The sequence below is a fragment of the Hippopotamus amphibius genome, chromosome 17, assembly GCF_030028045.1.
Source record: "Hippopotamus amphibius kiboko isolate mHipAmp2 chromosome 17, mHipAmp2.hap2, whole genome shotgun sequence".
In the NCBI taxonomy this organism is placed as follows: Eukaryota; Metazoa; Chordata; class Mammalia; order Artiodactyla; family Hippopotamidae; genus Hippopotamus; species Hippopotamus amphibius.
The window spans coordinates 46,552,541-46,570,788 of NC_080202.1; the positions used below are offsets into that span (position 1 = coordinate 46,552,541).

The 18,248-nt window shown below is 46.9% G+C and overlaps 1 protein-coding gene across 6 annotated transcripts in view; it reads right to left on the reverse strand.

The window, feature by feature from the left end:
• The window catches only part of B3GNTL1 (UDP-GlcNAc:betaGal beta-1,3-N-acetylglucosaminyltransferase like 1), a 117,583-nt gene that overhangs the window by 19,207 nt on the left and 80,128 nt on the right, over window positions 1–18,248 (reverse strand). For 5 of the 6 annotated variants that reach the window (XR_009049930.1, XM_057714669.1, XM_057714666.1 and 2 more), the window contains 2 exons: window positions 15,988–16,083; window positions 2,380–2,504 (listed from right to left, as the gene is read on the reverse strand). Coding sequence is in view for 5 of the 6 variants with exons in the window: in XM_057714669.1 (XP_057570652.1) it covers window positions 2,380–2,504; window positions 15,988–16,083 (221 nt within the window). In the remaining variant the exon portion in view is untranslated. The remainder of the gene's footprint in view (window positions 1–2,379; window positions 2,505–15,987; window positions 16,084–18,248) is intronic. The other variant, XM_057714667.1, reaches the window with a different exon arrangement.

An 18,248-nucleotide genomic window follows, 5' to 3' on the forward strand; every position in this document is an offset into this window, starting at 1 on the left:
TATTTTGTGAATGATTTTCACATCTATTCTCATATGGGATACTGGTCTGTAATTTTATTTTCTTGTAATATTCTTATAACATTTTTGACTTCAGAATGATGCTGGTCTCATGGAGTGACTGTGAACCTCCTCCCTCCCAAAACCCAACAGATCTGTCTCCTCTTCTATTTCCTAAAAGAATTTATGTAAAATTGGTATTATTTCTTCCTTACATTTTTGATAGAATATTCAGTGTAGCCATCTGGCTTGGCTTTTCTTTATGAAGTGCTTTTAAATTACTAATCTAGTATTTAATTATTATTTATACTTTTTTTTTTTTGGCCATGCCACACAGCATGTGGGATCTTAGTTCCCCAACCAGGGATTGAACCTGTGCCCCCTGCAGTGGAAGCGCAGAATCCCAATCACTGGACCATCAGGGAATTCTCTATGATTTATACTTTAAATATCTGTTGGATCTATAGTGATATCCCCTTCTTAATTCCCAGTATATTGATAATCTGTTTTCTTTTAAAAATCAATCTTGTTATAGGTTTGTCAATTGTACTGATTTTATTTCAAACCAATTCTTGATTTTGCTGATTTTTTTTCTATTGACTGTCCATTTTCAATTTTACCTTCTTCATTCCTTTCCTTCATTTACTTTGAATTTACTTTGCTATTACTTTTGTAACTTTTAAAGGTGGAGACTTAGATAATTGCTTAGTTTCTTCTTTTATAATATAAGCTTTTAAAGCTATAAAATTTTACTATAAACTCTGCTTTAGCTAAATTCCACAAATTTTGACATACTGTTTTGTCAAGTTAAATCTTTTTCCTACTATCCCTTTGTGATTTTTTTTCCTTGGTTGCTCAATTTCCAGATATTTTGGATATTTAAGATGTCATAATGATTTCTAATTCATAAAACATGCCCAGTATGATTTCAGTCATTTGAAATTTATTCAGATTTGTTTATTGGTCCAAAGTAACATCTATCTTGCACTTTAAAAGAATGTGTATTCTGCAGTTGAGTATAGTATTCCTTAAATGTCTATTGTCATGTTGGTTAATATTGTTGTTGAAATCTTCTGATCCTCACAGACTCCCCACCTCCCCCAACTTCTAACAATTACTGAGATAGGAGTATTAAAATCTCCAACTGTAATTGTGAATTTGTCTATTTCTCCCTTTACTTCTGTCAGTTTTTGCCTCATGCATTTTGAAACTCTGTGATTAGGATTATACACATAGGATTATACACATTTAGGGCTGTTACATCTCCCTAGAAGATGACCTTTACCCAATGTGTGCAAATCACACTTGCATTGAGTCAAGTTCATGACAACAAACTCCTAGTGAAGTTCCACTAAAGCTACTGCATTGAAATTTAGACTTAACAAGATAAGAGAAATCAAGCTCTATTGCTTAAAGCTGGAAAACAAAGAAGCTAAGTTTTACCACACGTGCAAAAGTTCAAGACTCTCCCAAATCAATATGATGCTGCAATGTGGGACCCCCCCCCCCCCCCGCCCGCGACACACGCCCAAATCAGCATCAGGACAGAAACTGAGAAGCCACACCTTCCAAGGAGTCTCACACCCTCCAGGGGAAGAACAGAGTCCCCTCTACGTCCAGAAACACAAATGCTGTCCCTGCATCACACTCTTTACATTCGAAAGGTCCCCTGATCATAGAGCTGTTTCAGTGCCCCATTTCTCCCTACCCCCAGGTAAGCAGCATTACAATAGCGCTGAGGGGGATACATACTCGTAGGTGTTTGAAATGTAACACCCACACACGTGCACAAACATACGTGCATACACACACACATATGAGCCCACACACACTTCGAACTGAAAAGAAAGAAAAACACACCCCTCTCTCGTCTTCACCCTGCCTGTACTTTCAGCACCTCCCCTGCCCTGTCCCTGGTGGTCGGCCTCCAGCCTTGGGGCCTGGGGGACGCGTGGGCCATGAGAGGATGGGGGCTCAAGATGCCCCACGTACGTAGGGAGCGGCCCAACCTCTGTCCCAGCAGCCCTCCCCTTGATGGGTGGAGAAGGAAGAGGGCGCCACCAGTCCACCTGTAATCGTGTCAGCAGTGGGCCGGGCTCACTCTGAGTCCCATCAGCTCAAAGCAGTGAGAACAAGATCCCAAGAGAACATTGACATGTGAATTCTACCTCACTTCAAAAAAGTGCTTGCTCCTGGGGAAATGCTGGTCCACGGACCTAGGACAACCTCCCTCCAGGGAGGCTGAGTGCCCTGTGGCCCCGCACAGGCCATGCTCCCAGGTGACCCACCTCAGGGTGGAGACCTGACTGGGTCGCCTGTGTCTGCCCCCGCCCCCGCCCCCCCCCCCCCCCCCGCCTGGTCTGAACCCCGGGACCTGCGTACTCGAGGACTGAGTGTGTGGCTGCGCTGGGGTGGTAGCGGTAGAGGAGGAGGCTCTGGTCCACACGGACGACCCCACCACCTTTCCTCAGGTGTTCGTAGAAGAACAGCAGGTCCTCGGGGACACCCTGCAGGATGAAAAAAACATGTCTCCACTCAGGACAGAGCCTTCATTCAGGTGACAGGAGAGGCGGGTCTGCCCAGGGCCCCAGCCACTCCAGCCTGGCCTAACCTGTGAGGCCTCAGCTGGAAAACAACAGTCCAGCTGCCCCTAGCGTGCAGCTGGTGCTGGGCAAGCATGACCACTAAAGGCATCTTCAGGACAAGAAGGTGACCAAGGGTTGGACCCTTGCAAGCCCCAGTGTCCCCCTCACTCAATGCTCCAACTTGACCCCTGACCTGCACTGCTGGCCTGCAGACCCACCCCCTCACTGTTGACAGGCACACGGCTCTGAGGGTCTGCAGTGTCCCTCTGGGTATTCCTGTCCTGTGAGAACCCAGGCCTCCTGGCCCGTCTGGAGAAGGGCTAAGACCAGGGCTGGCCACTGGGGCCACAGCCACCCTGCTGGTCAGTCTGGGGCTGGGGGATCTCAGTCCTGATGGGGGACACCAAGTTGGCTCCCCTCACTTTCTTAAATTCAAGGTGAAAACGAAGTGAGCAGAGGGTCTGCACAGGAGGTCGCCCGGTGTGCATCTGGCGAGCTGGGGATGCTGGCGGGACCCCTGCTCTGAGCAGAGGCTGGTTTCCTGACAGCACAGAGGCCATTGCTCCCTGGCCCCAGCCTGTTCTGCCTCCTCAGCCGGTTCTCCAGCCTGAGCTTGGTTCCACCGAGGCAGTGCCAGCATCACGGCCGGGCCCACTGCTTCTGATAAAGCCACGGCTGCCTCCCAGCTTGTCCACCCCCAAGAGGAAGGCAGCACAGCTGGCCTCTGAGGTCTCGATGTCCTGATGGAGCCCAATGGCCATCACCTTTGGGGGAGAGGCGACCCCTGGCCCCTCTTGGCCAGCTCCTTGGCTCAAGGGTATCCCCCAACTGGGTCCTATGCACCCAGCCTCTGGGGTCCATGAAGAACTGATGCTCTTTGTCTGTGGTTGCCCAGGTGCGAGTTCCACTGCCTCCTGGTTCAGGCCTGAGTACCACCTCCGGGAGCAGCCCACTCAGCTCTCACTCCTGAGCTGCACACTGAGAGCCAGTCTGCCCGCCTCAGTCCCTGCACAAAGCCACCCCTGCCCAGGGGATCGCCACCCAGGGTCTCTGATACACCGTGAGGCAGTCAGGGCAGCGAGACAGAGACCAGCCAAATAGGAAATCAGAACAGTCTTGTTAGTGACACAGGAAACACACAAACAACCTCACTTCCAGCATCTGGTGGTTGATTCAATCAGTGACTCGATGGACCTCTATGTGGTGACTAAAGTGTTTTCGCAAAGAGCACAAGGACATGAAAAGATTTATAATAAAATGTTAAGTTAAAAATCAAGTTTCAGGGACTTCCCTGGTGCGCAGTGGTTAAGAATCTGCCTGCCAATGCAGAGGACACAGGTTTGATCCCTGGTCCAGGAAGATCCCACATGCCACGAAAAAACTAAGCCTGTGCACTACTACTACTGAGCCTGTTCTCTAGAGCCTGTGAGCCACAACTACTGAGCCCACGTGCCACAACTACTGAAGCCCACGCACCTAGAGCCCATGCTCCACAACAAGGGAAGCCACCACAATGAGAAGCCCACGCACCACAATGAAGAGTAGCCCCCACACGCCGCAACGAGAGAAAGCCTGCACACAGCAACAAAGACCCAACACAGCCAAAGAATAAACCAATTAATAAAAAAAAATCAAGTTTCAAAATTGTGTTTGCAGCTCGGCTAAAAGATATCCACAGTAAAAGAAAGACAAAAGGACCCCACTCAAAAGTTCACAGCAGATGTGTGGTGATGGGTTCACTGGTGATTTGTATATGTTTTCCTTTTTCTAATTCTATTTTCAAAGGCATCTTTCAGAAAGCACATGGTAACGCTGCATTTTATAGATTTAGGAAGGAGAGAAAATGTCCTCTCAACCTCAGAGTTTCCGTATTTCTGGCAAGAGACAAGTGAGAATTTAGCCAGAGGAGGCGGCTGGGGCATGGCTGCTCCACGCCAGCTGAAGGGCACCCCCCACCCCCGATTCACAAAGAGCCTGGGCTCCCCTGACTGGCTGGAAACAGTGACAGCGGCCACGACGGGAGAAAGAGGTGACATCGAGGAAGACGGGGTGCTGAGCCCCACCGGTCGTCCGTGGAGATGGGCCCTGAGAAGGCCTGGGGGGAGTGGCCCCATGCCCTGGGGTGTGAGAAATGTGTAGTTGGAAGGGCAGGCACCCTCAGACATGTGGTGAAAGTGGATCAAGATCCTGTGAGACAAAAGGAAACAGAGAAGGAGAGACACACCCCCTCCTCCCCTCCCTGCCTGCAACACTCGCTGCCCTTCTCTGGGGTGACAGAGGGGGCGACCCTGAGGTAGAAATCCCGTGAACCGCAGCGATGTAAAGCCCACATGAGAAGAAACAGAAAACAAACACCTCCGTGGACAGAAATTCACCCCCAATAACAACAACAACAAAAACCATGACGGAGAAAAAACCCTGTGAAAAACCCTCCACGTGAAATCACGTCCTCCACAAGGCTTGAGGATGCGGAGACCCTCCTTGATTCAGAAATTCAATAACGAAACTGGACCCTCGCAAAAAGGAGGACAGACATGAGGAGGAGAGGAGGAGGATTAGCCTGGGCTGGGCTGGGGAGCCAGGGGCGGTGTGACTGCACGTGGGCTTCTCGGGGTGGGGGGTGGGGTGGTGAAACTGTTTTGTAACATCAGATGGTGGTGATGGTTGTGCATCCCTGTGAGTTTGCTAAGATACACTGAACTGCACATTTTTTTTTTAATTTTTTAAATTTTTTTGGGGGTACACCAGGTTCAATCATCTGTTTCCATACACACATCCCCGTACTCCCTCCCTTCCCCTACCCCCCCCTCGAGTCCCCCCCACCCTCCCTGCCCCAGTCCTCCAAGGCATCTTCCATCCTCGAGCTGGACTCCCTTTGTTATACAACAACTTCCCACTGACTATTTTACAGTTGGTAGTATATATATGTCTGTGCTACTCTCTTGCTTCGGGGGAAGGGGAAACTGAGACGAAGCGAGAGAGTTGAACTGCACATTTTAATAGGTGAATTGTATGGTATGTGAATTATGCCCCAATTAACCTTTTAAATAAAAGAGTTGACTGAAGTCAAAACAGAAATAGAAGAAAAAGACAAAATTATATGAGAAATGAAGACTAAATTAGAAAGTCCTCCAGGAAAAACAGATCTGAATAAAAATGTAATAAGGGACACTGAAGAAATGTAGGAAAATATGAAAATGAAAATTAAATAATAAAATAAATAAAAAGTGTTAAGAAAAAGTTGTTAAAATAGAAGACAAAGAAAATCTAGCCAATGTATAACTAGTCTTTGAAACAGAAAATCACAACAATGGCAGACAGCTAAAACTTAAAACTATAAACCAAAAAGAGATAAAAGCAGCCCTGGTTCCACACATCGGAACCAGATCAGCGTTAAGACAAATCCCAGGGAGTTACGATGGTGGAGGAGTAGGAGGACGTGGAGTTCATCTCTCTCCATGGATGCATCAGGAATACATCTATAGACGCAACAATTCCCACAGAACACTGGCTGAACACTAGCAGAAGACCTTGGACTCTGAAGAGGACTATAAAGATCCCTGTATAACTGGGTAGGACAAAAAAAAGAAGGAAGAAGGAGAAGGAGAGGAAGTGGGATAGAACCTGCACCCCAGGGCGGGGGAGCTGAAGCGGAGGAGAGATTCCTGAATCTGGGGAAACCCCCTCTCTGATGGGGAAATCCCCTCTCTGACAGGGAAACTGACTGGGACAGAAAGGAAGCATTTGAGGCGGTCCGAGGAGGGTGAAGTGGCTGACCTGTGGCAGATGCGACAGAGTGAGAACCACACAGATGGTCTGTACCGTGGCCCCACATGCCCCGGACTGGGACATGTGTTCACAGGGGTGCAAGGGGGCTGGGAGCTGGAGTGTGGGGATTAGAGAGTAGGCCTGGGGCGAGAACCACTGTTAACTGCGAGGAGACGGACTGAGGGGACATGAGGGAGGAAATCTGCAGCAGGGAATGCCAACAGAGGAAGACCAGACTGCCATGGAAGCACGGTGCTACTGCGGAGTCACACGCAGGGGATGCAGCCACTATTGTAGCCTCTCTCTCCCAACACACCAGTGCCTGCGGGTGAACAATAAAAGAAGCCCTCTCAGGGCTGGCTCTCGTGCACCTCCTGCCAGGCTAGGCACCAGAAAAAGCCTGGCCAGGGCTGGCCATCATGCACCTTGTGCCGGGCACCAGAAAAGGCCCTCACTAGGGCCATATCTCTTGCGCCTATGGCCACCAGCTTCCCTGTGCATTTGGCACTGCAGTGGCTCCTGCAATCTAAGCAGTCGTACCACCTCTGTGCCCTGTCCTCACTGGGGCAGACCCAAGACCTCCAAGGCAGCCTCAGGACCAGACTCCTGTGGGTGGGCCAAATGCAGAGGTGCAGATAAAACCAAAGCTGAACCCTAGGAAAGGGGCAACCAAGGAAGAGAATTGAAAATCTTTCCATCAGCTGCACAAGCTGCAGATTAAATCCCCACGATCAGCTAGGTAGACCTTGCAGCTATGGAATATCTGCGTAGACAATGAGTGCTCCCACAAATGCAAATGGTCTAGCTCTGGCAGCTGTGGACTTTGCAGGAATTGGGCCAGATCAGAGTCTAAGTGGTCCCCACAAGGCCCACAGCAGGTCCAGAGACCAGCCCAGAGGCAGAGGAGGGCCTCTTGGGGAGGTAGAGGTGGCCTGTGGCTCATGGCATGTTCAAGGACACTTACAGCAGAGATCCCAGGAAATATAATTATTACTAACATTTTTATTATGCTTTGAGTCATTCTGTTGTTGGTTCTGTTTTCTTGGGGGGGGCTTTTTGTGTTTTAGTATTTTTTGTTTTATTTAGTCTTGGGATCTTCGTGTAGTATAACATATTAATTTTAAAAAATATATTTCTATTTTTACTTTGCTTTTTTGTTGTTCTGTGTTCTTTTCCTTTATTTTTTTCTTCTTTTCCTTTAATATATTTTTTATATTTCCATTTCTACTTTGATTTTCTGTTGCTCTGTGTTTCCCCTTTTTTTATTAATACATTTTTTATTTTTTAATATTTCTATTTCTACATTGCTTTCCTGTTCTGTCCTCTTTCCCCTTTATCTTTTTTTAAAATCATTTTTGTCAGTTTGTTTTGTTTCTTTGCTTTATTCTTCAGTTGGCACTCTGCTTTGGTTTTGTTCTTTGGTTTTGCGTTTTTGTTAGTTTTCTTTTTAATTGTTTGATTTCATTCTTGGGTTCTTTTCTTTGGTTGTTCTCTTGCTTTTTGTTTTATTTCGTACTGTTTTTGTTTCTTTTGTGTGTGTGCATGTTACCTTGTTTCTGTTTTCATTTCTTTGATTTTACTTTTTACCATTGTGTCTGGGGTTTTGTTAGTCTTTTTTTTTTTTTTAATGCCCTTTATCGCCATGACGAGTGACTTGTGGGGTCTTGGTTCCCCAACCAGAAGTTGGGCCTGAGGCTCTGGGGTGGGAGCACCAAGTCCAGGATGCTGGACCACTAGAGAATTCCTGGCCCCTGGGAATATTAATCACTGAGAGCTCTCATAGAGGCCTCTGTATGAATCCAAGACCTGGCTCCACACAACTGCCTGCACCAAAACAACAAACAAGGCAGGAACACAAACTTACCCATCAGCACACAGACTACCTAAAGTCACTAAGCTCAGAGACATCCCAGAACACATCACCTGCCATGGTCCTGCTCATCAGAGGGAAAAGACTCAGCTCCACCCACCACAAACACAGGCACCGGTCCCTCCCATCAAGAAGCCAATGCAAGCCACTGGACCAACCTCACCAATGAGGGCAGAAGACAGAAGCAAGAGGAACTACGACCCTGCAGCATAGGGAAAGGAGATCTCAAATACTGTAAATTAGACAAAATGAGAAGACAGAGAAAGGAGCAAGATAAAAACCCACATGACCAAATAAATGAAGAGGAAATAGGCAAACTACCTGAAAAAGAATTCAGAGTAATGATAGTAAAGATGATCCAAAATCTCAGAAACAGAATGGAGAAAATACAAGAAACGTTTAACAAGGACCTAGAAGAACTAAAGAGCAAACAAGCAGTGATGAACAATATAATAACTGAAACTAAAAATACTCTAGAAGGAATCAATAGGAGAATAACTGAGGCATAAGAATGGTGAAGTGAGCTGGAAGATAGAATGGTGGAAATAACTGCAGCAGAGCAGAATAAAGAAAAAAGAATGAAAAGAAATGAAGACAGTCTCAGAGACCTCTGGGACAACATTAAACACACCAACATTTGAATTATAGGCATCCCATAAGAAGAAGAAAAGAAAGGGTCTGAAAAAATATTTGAATAGATTATAGTTGAAAACTTCCCCAACAGGGGAAAGGAAATAGTTAATCAAGTTCAGGAAGTGAAGAGTCCCATAAAGGATAAACCCAAGGAAAAACACACCAAGACACATATTAATCACACTAACAAAAATTAAACACAAAATAAAAATATTAAAAGCAGCCAGGGACAAGCAACAAATAACATACAAGCTAATCCACATAAGGTTAACAGCTGATCTTTCAGCAGAAACTCTGCAGGCCAGAAGGGAGTGGCAGGATATATTTAAAGTGATGAAAGGGAAAAAACCTACAACCAAGATTACTTTACCCAGCAAGGATCTCATTTAGATTCGATGGAGAAATCAAAAGCTTTACAGACAAGCAAAAGTTAAGAGAATTCAGCACCACCAAACCAGCTTTACACAAATGCTAAAGGAACTTTTCTAGGCAGGAAACACAAGAGAAGGAAAAGACCTACAAAAACGAACCCCAAACAATTAAGAAAATGGTAATAGGAACATACATATCAATGATTACCTTACATGTAAATGGATTAAATTCTCCAACCAAAAGACACAGACTGGCTGAATGGATACAAAAACAAGACCTGTATATATGCTGTCTACAAGAGACCTACTTCAGACCTAGGCACACATACAGATTGAAAGTGAGGGGATGGAAAAAGATATTCCATGCAAATGAAAAGCAAAGGAAAGCTGGAGTAGCAATACTCATATCAGACAAAATAAACTTTTAAAATAAAGACTATTACAAGGGGCAAGGAAGGACACTAAATAATGATCAAGGGATCAATCCAAGAAGAAGACATAACAATTGTAAATATTTATGCACCCAACATAGGAGCACCTCAATATATAAGGCAAATGCTAACAGCCATAAAAGGGAAAATTGACAGTAACACAATAATAGTAGGGGACTTTAACACCCCACTTACACTGATAGACAGATCATCCAAACAGAAAATAAGGAAACACAAGCTTTAAATGACACATTAGACCAGATGGACTTAACTGACATTTATAGGACATTTCATCCAAAAACAACAGAATACACTTTCTTCTCAAGTGCACATGGAACATTCTCCAGGATCACATCTTGGGTCACAAATCAAGCCTCAGTAAATTTAAGAAAACTGAACTCATATCAAGCACCTTTTCTGACCACAATGCTATGAGACTAGATATCAATTACAAGAAAAAAAACTGTAGAAAATACAAACACATGGAAGCTAAACAATACCTACTAAATAACCAAGAAATCTCTGAAGAAATCAAAGAGGAAATCAAAAAATACCAAGAAAGAAATGACAATGAAAACATGATGACCCAAAACCGATGCAATGCAGCAAAAGCAGTTCTAAGAGGGAAGTTTATAGTAATATAATCCTACCTTAAGAAATAAGAAAAATCTCAAACAACCTAACCTTACACCTAAAGCAACTAGAGAAAGAACAAAACAACCCCAAAGTTGGCAGAAGGAAAGATATCATAAAGATCAGATCAGAAATAAGTGAAGGAAACAATAGCAAAGATCGATAAAACTAAAAGCTGGTTCTTTGGGAAGACAAACAAAATTGATAAACCATTAGCCAAACTCATCAGGAAAAAAGGGAGAGGACTCAAATCAACAGAATTAGAAATGAAAAGGAAGAAGTAACAACTGACATCACAGAAATACAAAGGATCATGGGAGATTACTACAAACATCTATATGCCAATAAAGTGGACAACCTGGAAAGTAATGGACAAATTCTTAGAAAAGAACAACCTTCCAAGACTGAAGCAGGAAGAAATAGAAAATACGAACAGACCAATCACAAACACTGAAATTGAAACTGTGATTAAAAATCTTCCAACAAACAAAAGCCCAGGGCCAGATGGCTTCAAAGGTGAATTCTATCAAACACTTAGAGAAGAGCTAACATCTATCCTTCTCAAACTCTTCCAAAATATAGCAGAGGGAGGAACATTTCCAACCTCATTTTATGAGGCCACCATCACCCTGATATCAAAACCAAAGATGTCACAAAAAAAGAAAATTACATGCCAATATCACTGATGAACATAGATGCAAAAATCCTCAACAAAATACTAGCAAACAGAATCCAAAAGCACGTTAAAAGGATCATACACCATGATCAAGTGGTATTTATCCCAGGAATGCAAAGATTCTTCAATATGCAAATCAGTCAATGTGATACACCATATTAACAAATTAAAGGATAAAAACCATATGATCAACTCAGTAGATACAGAAAAAGCTTCCAACAAAATTCGACACCCATTTATGATAAAAACTCTCCAGAAAGTGGGCATGGGGGAACCTACCTCAACATAATAAAGGCCATATATGACAAACTCACAGCCAACATCATTTTAATGATAAAAAACTGAAAGCATCTCCTCTAAGGTCAGGAACAAGACAAGGGTGCCCACTCTAACCACTATTATTCAACATAGTTTTGGAAGTTTTAGCCACAGCAATCAGAGAAGAAAAAGAAATAAAAGGAATCAAAATTGGAAAAGAACAACTAAAACTCAGTTTGCAGATGACATGATGTTATACCTAGAAAATCCTAAAGATGCCACCAGAAAACTACTAGAGCTAATCAATGAATTTGGTAAAGCAGCAGGATACAAAATTAATGCACAGAAATCTCTTGCATTCCTATACACTAACAACGAAAAATCAGAAAGAGAAATTAAGGAACTTTCTCATTTACCACTGCAACAAAAAGAATAAGATACCTAGGAATAAACCTACCTAAGGAGGCTAAAGACCTGTATGCAGAAAACTATAAGACATTGATGAAAGAAATCAAAGATGATACAAACAGATGGAGTAACATGTTCTTGGACTGGAAGAATCAACTTTGTGAAAATGACCACACCACTCAAAGCAATCTACAGATTCAATGCAATCTCTATCAAATTACCAAGGGCATTTTTCACAGAATTAGAACAAAAAATTTTACAATTTGTATGGAAACACAAAAGACCCTAAATAGCCAAAGCAACCTTGAAGAAGAAAAACGGAGCTGGAGGAATCAGGCTCCCTGCCTTCAGACTATATTACAAAGCTACAGTAATCAAGACAGTATGGTACTGGCACAAAAACAGAAATATAGATCAATGGAACAGGATAGAAAGCCCAGAGATAAACCCACACACATATGGTTACCTTATCTTTGACAAAGCAGGCAAGAATATATAACGGAGAAAAGACAACCTCTTCAACAAGTGGTGCTGGGAAAACTGGACTGCTACATGCAAAAGAATGAAATTAGAACACTCCCTAACACCATAGACAAAGATAAACTCAAAATGGATAAAAGACCTAAATGTAAGGCCAGACACTATAAAACTCCTAGAGGAAAACATAGGCAGAACACTCTATGACATCAATTACACAAGATCCTTTTTGACCCACCTCCAAGAGTAATGGAAATAAAAACAAAAATAAACAAATGGGACCTAGTGAAACTTAAAAGCTTTTGCATAGCAAAGGAAACCATAAACAAGACAAAAAGACAACCCTCAGAATGGGAGAAAATATTTGCAAAAAAAGCAACTGACAAAGGATTAATCTCCAAAATATATAAGCAGCTCATGCAGCTCAATATCAAAAAAACAAACAACCCAATCCAAAAATGCAAGGAAGATCTAGATAGACATTTCTCCAAGGAAGACATACAGATTGCCAACAAATACATGAAAAGATGCTCAACATCACTAATCATTAGAGAAATGAAAATCAAAACCACAATGAGGTATCACCTCACACCAGTCAGAATGGCCATCATCAAAAAATCTAGAAACAATAAATGCTGGAGAGGGTGTGGAGAAAAGGGAACTCTCCTACACTGTTGGTGGGAATGTAAATTGATACAGCCACTATGGAGAACAGTATGGAAGTCCCTTAAAAAACTAAAAACAGAACTACCATATGACCCAGCAATCCTACTACTGGGCATATACCCAGAGAAAAACATAATTCAAAAAGATACACGTGCCACAGTGTTCATTGCAGCACTATTTACAATAGCCAGGACATGGAAGCAACCTAAATGTCCATCGACAGATGAATGGATAAAGAAGATGTGGCACATATATACAATGGAATATTACTCAGCCATAAAAAGGAACAAAACTGAGCTGTTCATAGTGAGGTTGATGGACCTAGAGTCTGTCATACAGAGTGAAGTCAGAAAGAGAAAAACAAATTCCGTATGCTAATGAATACATATGGAATATAGAAAAGTTGTACTCATGAACCTAGTGGCAGGGCAGGAATAAAGATGCAGGTGTAGAGAATGGACTTGAGGACACGGGATGGGGGAAGGGGAGGCTGGGATGTAGTGACAGAGTAGCATTGACATATATACACTACCAAATGTAAAACAGACAGCTAGTGGGAAGCTGCTGCACAGCACAGGGAGATCAGCTTGGTGCTTTGTGACGACCTACCAGGGTGGGATAGGGAGGGTGGGAGGGAGGCTCAAGAGGGAGGAGATATGGGAATATAGCTGATTCACTTTGTTGTACGGCAGAAACTAACACAACATTGTAAAGCAATTATACTACAATAAAGATGTTTAAAAAAAAAAAAAGACAAATCCCAGGGAAACCATGAGTCTTTCACAAGGGAGGAATACTCTGAGCCTCCAGGAAAAGGTCGAGCACCTTACAAAGCTGAGTGAAACCGAGGAGCACCAGGCAAAGCAAGGCAACGTGGAGTTGTGCTCTCAAGACACGCAAGGGAAGGTGTGACCCGGGGTTTTTTGTCCAGCCCATCCCTCCTTCACGTGTCCAGAACCACAGTCTGAACGTGCAGGGACCCAAGGCCTTGAGAAGCGTGACATGTGAGGCTGAGTCCAGGGACACAGATGGGCGGCTGGGGACTCAGCACATGGGGTTGCCTTCTGATGTGAGCAGAAATCAGGCAACAAAATCGGCAAGAGAAAGGAAAGAGGGAATAGGGTGATCTATCGGCTGCCGTTCAGGCAACAGGTGGGAGTCAAAATACCTTCAAAAACCGGAAGAAAAAAAAAAAGCCAACCAGGAAAGGTTTAAGATTAAGAGCACGTGAGATTAAGGGCATTTAAAGAGATAAACACAGAGATAACAAAATACAAACCCTCTTTGATACCAAGAGAGGTTTTTAACGCACCAGAGAAGGTGCCGGCTTCTGGCCCCGGGTGGCTGAGTGGCCAATCTCTGCAGCACCTGTGAGGCCTGTGTCCAGGGCAGGACGCCCCAGGGTGGGGAGGTAACACCCACAAAACAGGGTGGAAGCCCCAGCCTCGCTGCTCTGATGTCCTCATGACAGCATCTGGGACGAGCACAAGTGGGAGTGGGAAGAAATCCCACAACGCGGAGACCAAGGACGGGAGAAAATACCCACAAGCAAGTATCTGACCAAGAACACCAACAACTCCACAACGAGAAGACACCCCACTTAAAACTGGGAAAAGATCTGGACACTTCATTAAAATAACATACAAGTAGCCAATCGGCACATGAAAAATTGCTATATGTCCTTAGCCATCTCGGAAATGCAAATTAAAATGCAAGAAATCACAGAACTCTGATCAGAATGGCTAAAACACAAAGGAGTCTGAGCAACAGGAGTGCGGGTCCACCCTCCGGAGACTGGGTGACAGCTCATAAGTCACACAGCGACTCCGAGCCTAGGGATCTTTCCCGCAGATGCAAGAGCGCGTCTGAAAAGCGTCTGCTCCGCTGGGCAGCAGCTCTTCTGAGCAACCACGACCCCCCTCCAGGCCGTCCCCACCCAGGCCAGGCTGGCCCTCAGAAGAGCCAGGTTCTGGATCAACACACACCATTTTTGTCACTCTCCTTCTTGTTTAAGGGCCTGAAACGGTTGCCTCCTGGGGATACCCAAACCCCTGCGCCCGATCACGCCCTCCTCCAAATCTCCAACAACCCTTCCCCACCTTGCCTCTGGAAGTGCATTTTCCCAATTTAAAGCCTGTGCACCTTGCAGGTTCCAGCTCAGCTCACAGCGACTGGGCCCACGACCCCTCAGCCCCGCTCACCCTGACCTCACCACCATCTTGCTCCGTGTCCTTGAGTACCATGAGCATCCCGGCAGCTTCCGTCCCCTGCCCTTCTCTCCACGGGCAGGAAATGCAGCCTCTTGGACCTAGAGAATCAGCTGAGGACCAGCCCCCAAACCTAAGTGCAGCCCTCAGGGCACCATGCTTCCCTCGAGCACCTGGTTTGTAAGCTTGAGACCAGCACTGCTCCCGAAGGGCCCGTCTGGGTGGCCATGAGGGACTGTCCGGCCAGGGTCCAGTGGAGGGGCCGGCCTTTCCCTCCAAAATGAGGCCGTGTGAGTGACGGAGGTGGGGGGATGGGCAGAGAAATGCTGGGTGGGATCAGGGAGGGGGCTGGCCCCAAGCCAAGGGTCTGTGTGGCCTCTGTGCAGTCAGTGAAGGTCCCCCTGAAGTGGAGAGGAGACTCAGAGCAGGCAGGGCCATGGCCAAGGTCTGGGGGCAGAGGGTGAGCCTGGACCTGAGTCACCCCCACCTTCTGGCCTGTGGGCCTTAACGTGCCTGGACCACCTCCTCCACCACGAGGACCAGAACTCACATTCTCAAAGCCAATTTAAGGGGGGTTAAAGGAAAATAAACTAACCCTAAGATTTACCTTCTGATCCGTGCCGGCGTGTTCACTTTACGACTGCCGGGAGGGAGGGAGAGCGCGTGAGCATCCACGTCCCCATTTCTAGGCCAGGGCCCAGCGTGGGCCCTGCTCAGTGGATGAGGCCCCACAGGTAGGCAAGGATGCAGAGGAAGAAGCCAGGCCAGCCCGGACCCAGACGCCCCGGGGCCGCCGCCCGGGGGAACACTGCCCACATCCTGCGCTCTCCCACAAACAGCTCTTAAACCAGGATGAGGCAACCGGGCAGGCAGGTGTGAAATCCCCCCAGCTTCCCGCACAGCACAGGCCTTGCCGTGCCCCAGCCACGCCCTGGGAGGCTTAGCCCGCGCTGGGAAGCCCCGGGAAGCCCCTCCCAGGGGAAGAATCCACAAGAACCCGCACTTACCCGCCCGCCCTCGTCAAACGGGCCCACGTGGGAGAACCAAGCTCGGGAGCAGAACCAGGTGGGCATGATCACGGTGGGGCCGTTGGAGGTAAACACCTGGAAGCAATTAGTATCGACACAATTAACAGAACAGCTCATCACACAACCCACAATTTATTTCCCACGAAGTCACTCAGAAAATGACACGCTACTGTGCCTGTCCCTCCCCTGTCAGTACAAAGGTTCAAGGGGCTTTAGAGCCAGGTCCACAGGGTCTGGCTCCCGAGGCTGACGGATGGGGTCCAACCCCGCCCCCGCCCCCAGGTCCTCGGGGGGCCGTGCTCTAATCACTTCTTGAGCGGGCTTCATCTCCGCCCTAGCGAAAACGAGATCTAAAATGAAGTGTGACGACAGAGGCATTCCACGTCCAGCACGCAGGGCTCTGCCCCCCATGTCCAGCCTGACGGGCGGACACCTGGACGTGGGGACTCTGCACTCTTACTTTATTTCCACTATGTTATAAAACCGGCACTTGTGCCGCAGACTCTGACGGAAACTGCCGGATGTGCGGTCCATCTTGGACCCGAATAACGGACAGTGTGAGGCTGTGAGAGCATCGTAGGGACAGAGAGCCAGCGCCTCGAAGCTGAGCTGGAACAGAGCAGGACGGGCAGAACCACATCCCTCTGCAACTGGAACGAGTTTCTTCCGTATTTGGGCACGGCTTGTGAAGGTCCAGCAGCAAACAGTCACTCGGGACAGGCCGCCCCTCGCATGCAGCCCACGCCCGCCAAGCTCGCTCAGCCGCGGACAAACATCTCTCCGGCGCTTTTGCTTCACGAAGATCCCCCAGCAGCTCACTTGGCGCCCCAAGTGGCTTCTGTGTCTCAGCCACAGGGGTGACCTAAGCCTGAGTTTTGCCGCAAGCGATGCAACCTCGATCACACAGGTCACTGGGCTTCTTTTGAAACTAGGGAACATTAACGAGGGTGAGGTCCAAATATTATCACCATTTTACACAAAACAAGCCAGGCTGTAGTGGTTACACAAATTTGTACACGTGTGCTAAAACTCACAAAACCGTACACCAAAAAGGGAAAGAGTTCATTTTACTGTTAATTTTTCTTAAACTGAACATTTTTTATTTAAGTGGTTTTTCCAGGCTTAATGAAGCCTCGGAGCAGGCAACTGTGTAAAAAAAAATCAGAGGCACACACATTCCTAACCTTATAGATACATACAGACACACACACAAGCCGGCTGCCTCTCCGGGCCATCACACTGTCCGATGTGAAGACTGACCGGAGCAGATGGGACTGCTGAGGGGAGACCAGCTTTGCAGCCGCCTCTGTGCACCGGGGCCTCCTGGCAGTGAGCCCTGAGGGGCCCCCAGAAGCCCCCATCTCTTGAGTTCTCTGCTACTCTGGAGCGTCACCGACCACAGGTGACTGGGGAAACAAGTTCGTGGAATCTCGTCTTTGGCGACAGAGGGAAGAAATGAGGCCGGAGCGGTGACGAGGACGTTGGTGATTGATGCGGGCGCTGCTTGAAGGCACAGTGGGGTCCCCCCACCTCCCCGTGGGGTAGGAAGTGGAGCAGCTGCTGACGCGTGGGTTCTGAGTTTTAAATGTGGTTTCCAGCAAGACAGAACTTGTGAGGGTCTTAACAGCCCTTTTAGAAAGTTGCCAGTCATCAGTGCCAGTCACCGTTTAAACCGAATCATGTGCACGTGAACGAATCCTGTGCTTTAACTTGTGTGAAGTGTAGCGAGTCGGAGGCCCCGCGGGCAGTGAGCCCCTCGGCTGCCCTCTGTACGCAGGTGCCGCTGTCCGTCCCCCCAAGCCTCCGGTGGGTCCCCCTTCCTTGTCCTACGGCAGAGCAGGGGCCGCAGCTCCTCTCCAGACCAGCCACCGACCAGCTGACTGGGGGACGCTGTGGAGCCCTCGGGATAAGGTGGGGTAGGCTTAATGAGCGTATCCTGCCTCTAAAATCACCAGCGACTCGTCACAAGACATCTTGACCAAAACTGTCTTAGAAGAAAACCAACCTTTCTTCCATGAACGGCCCATCTGGGTTGCCTCCCGCACTCGCGTCGTGTGTCCGAGTGACCAGGGCAGACCTCCTGGCCCATGGATGTGAAACGTGGCCAGGCCCCAGCGCTGGGCAGGTCAGCAGGACTCTAGGGCCAGTTCCCTGGCATGGTCACGGTTCTGCCTCCACTGTCCCACAGGGGCTCACGCCAGTCCAACCAGACCACCGAGGGGCAGAGAGGGGCTCCTGGC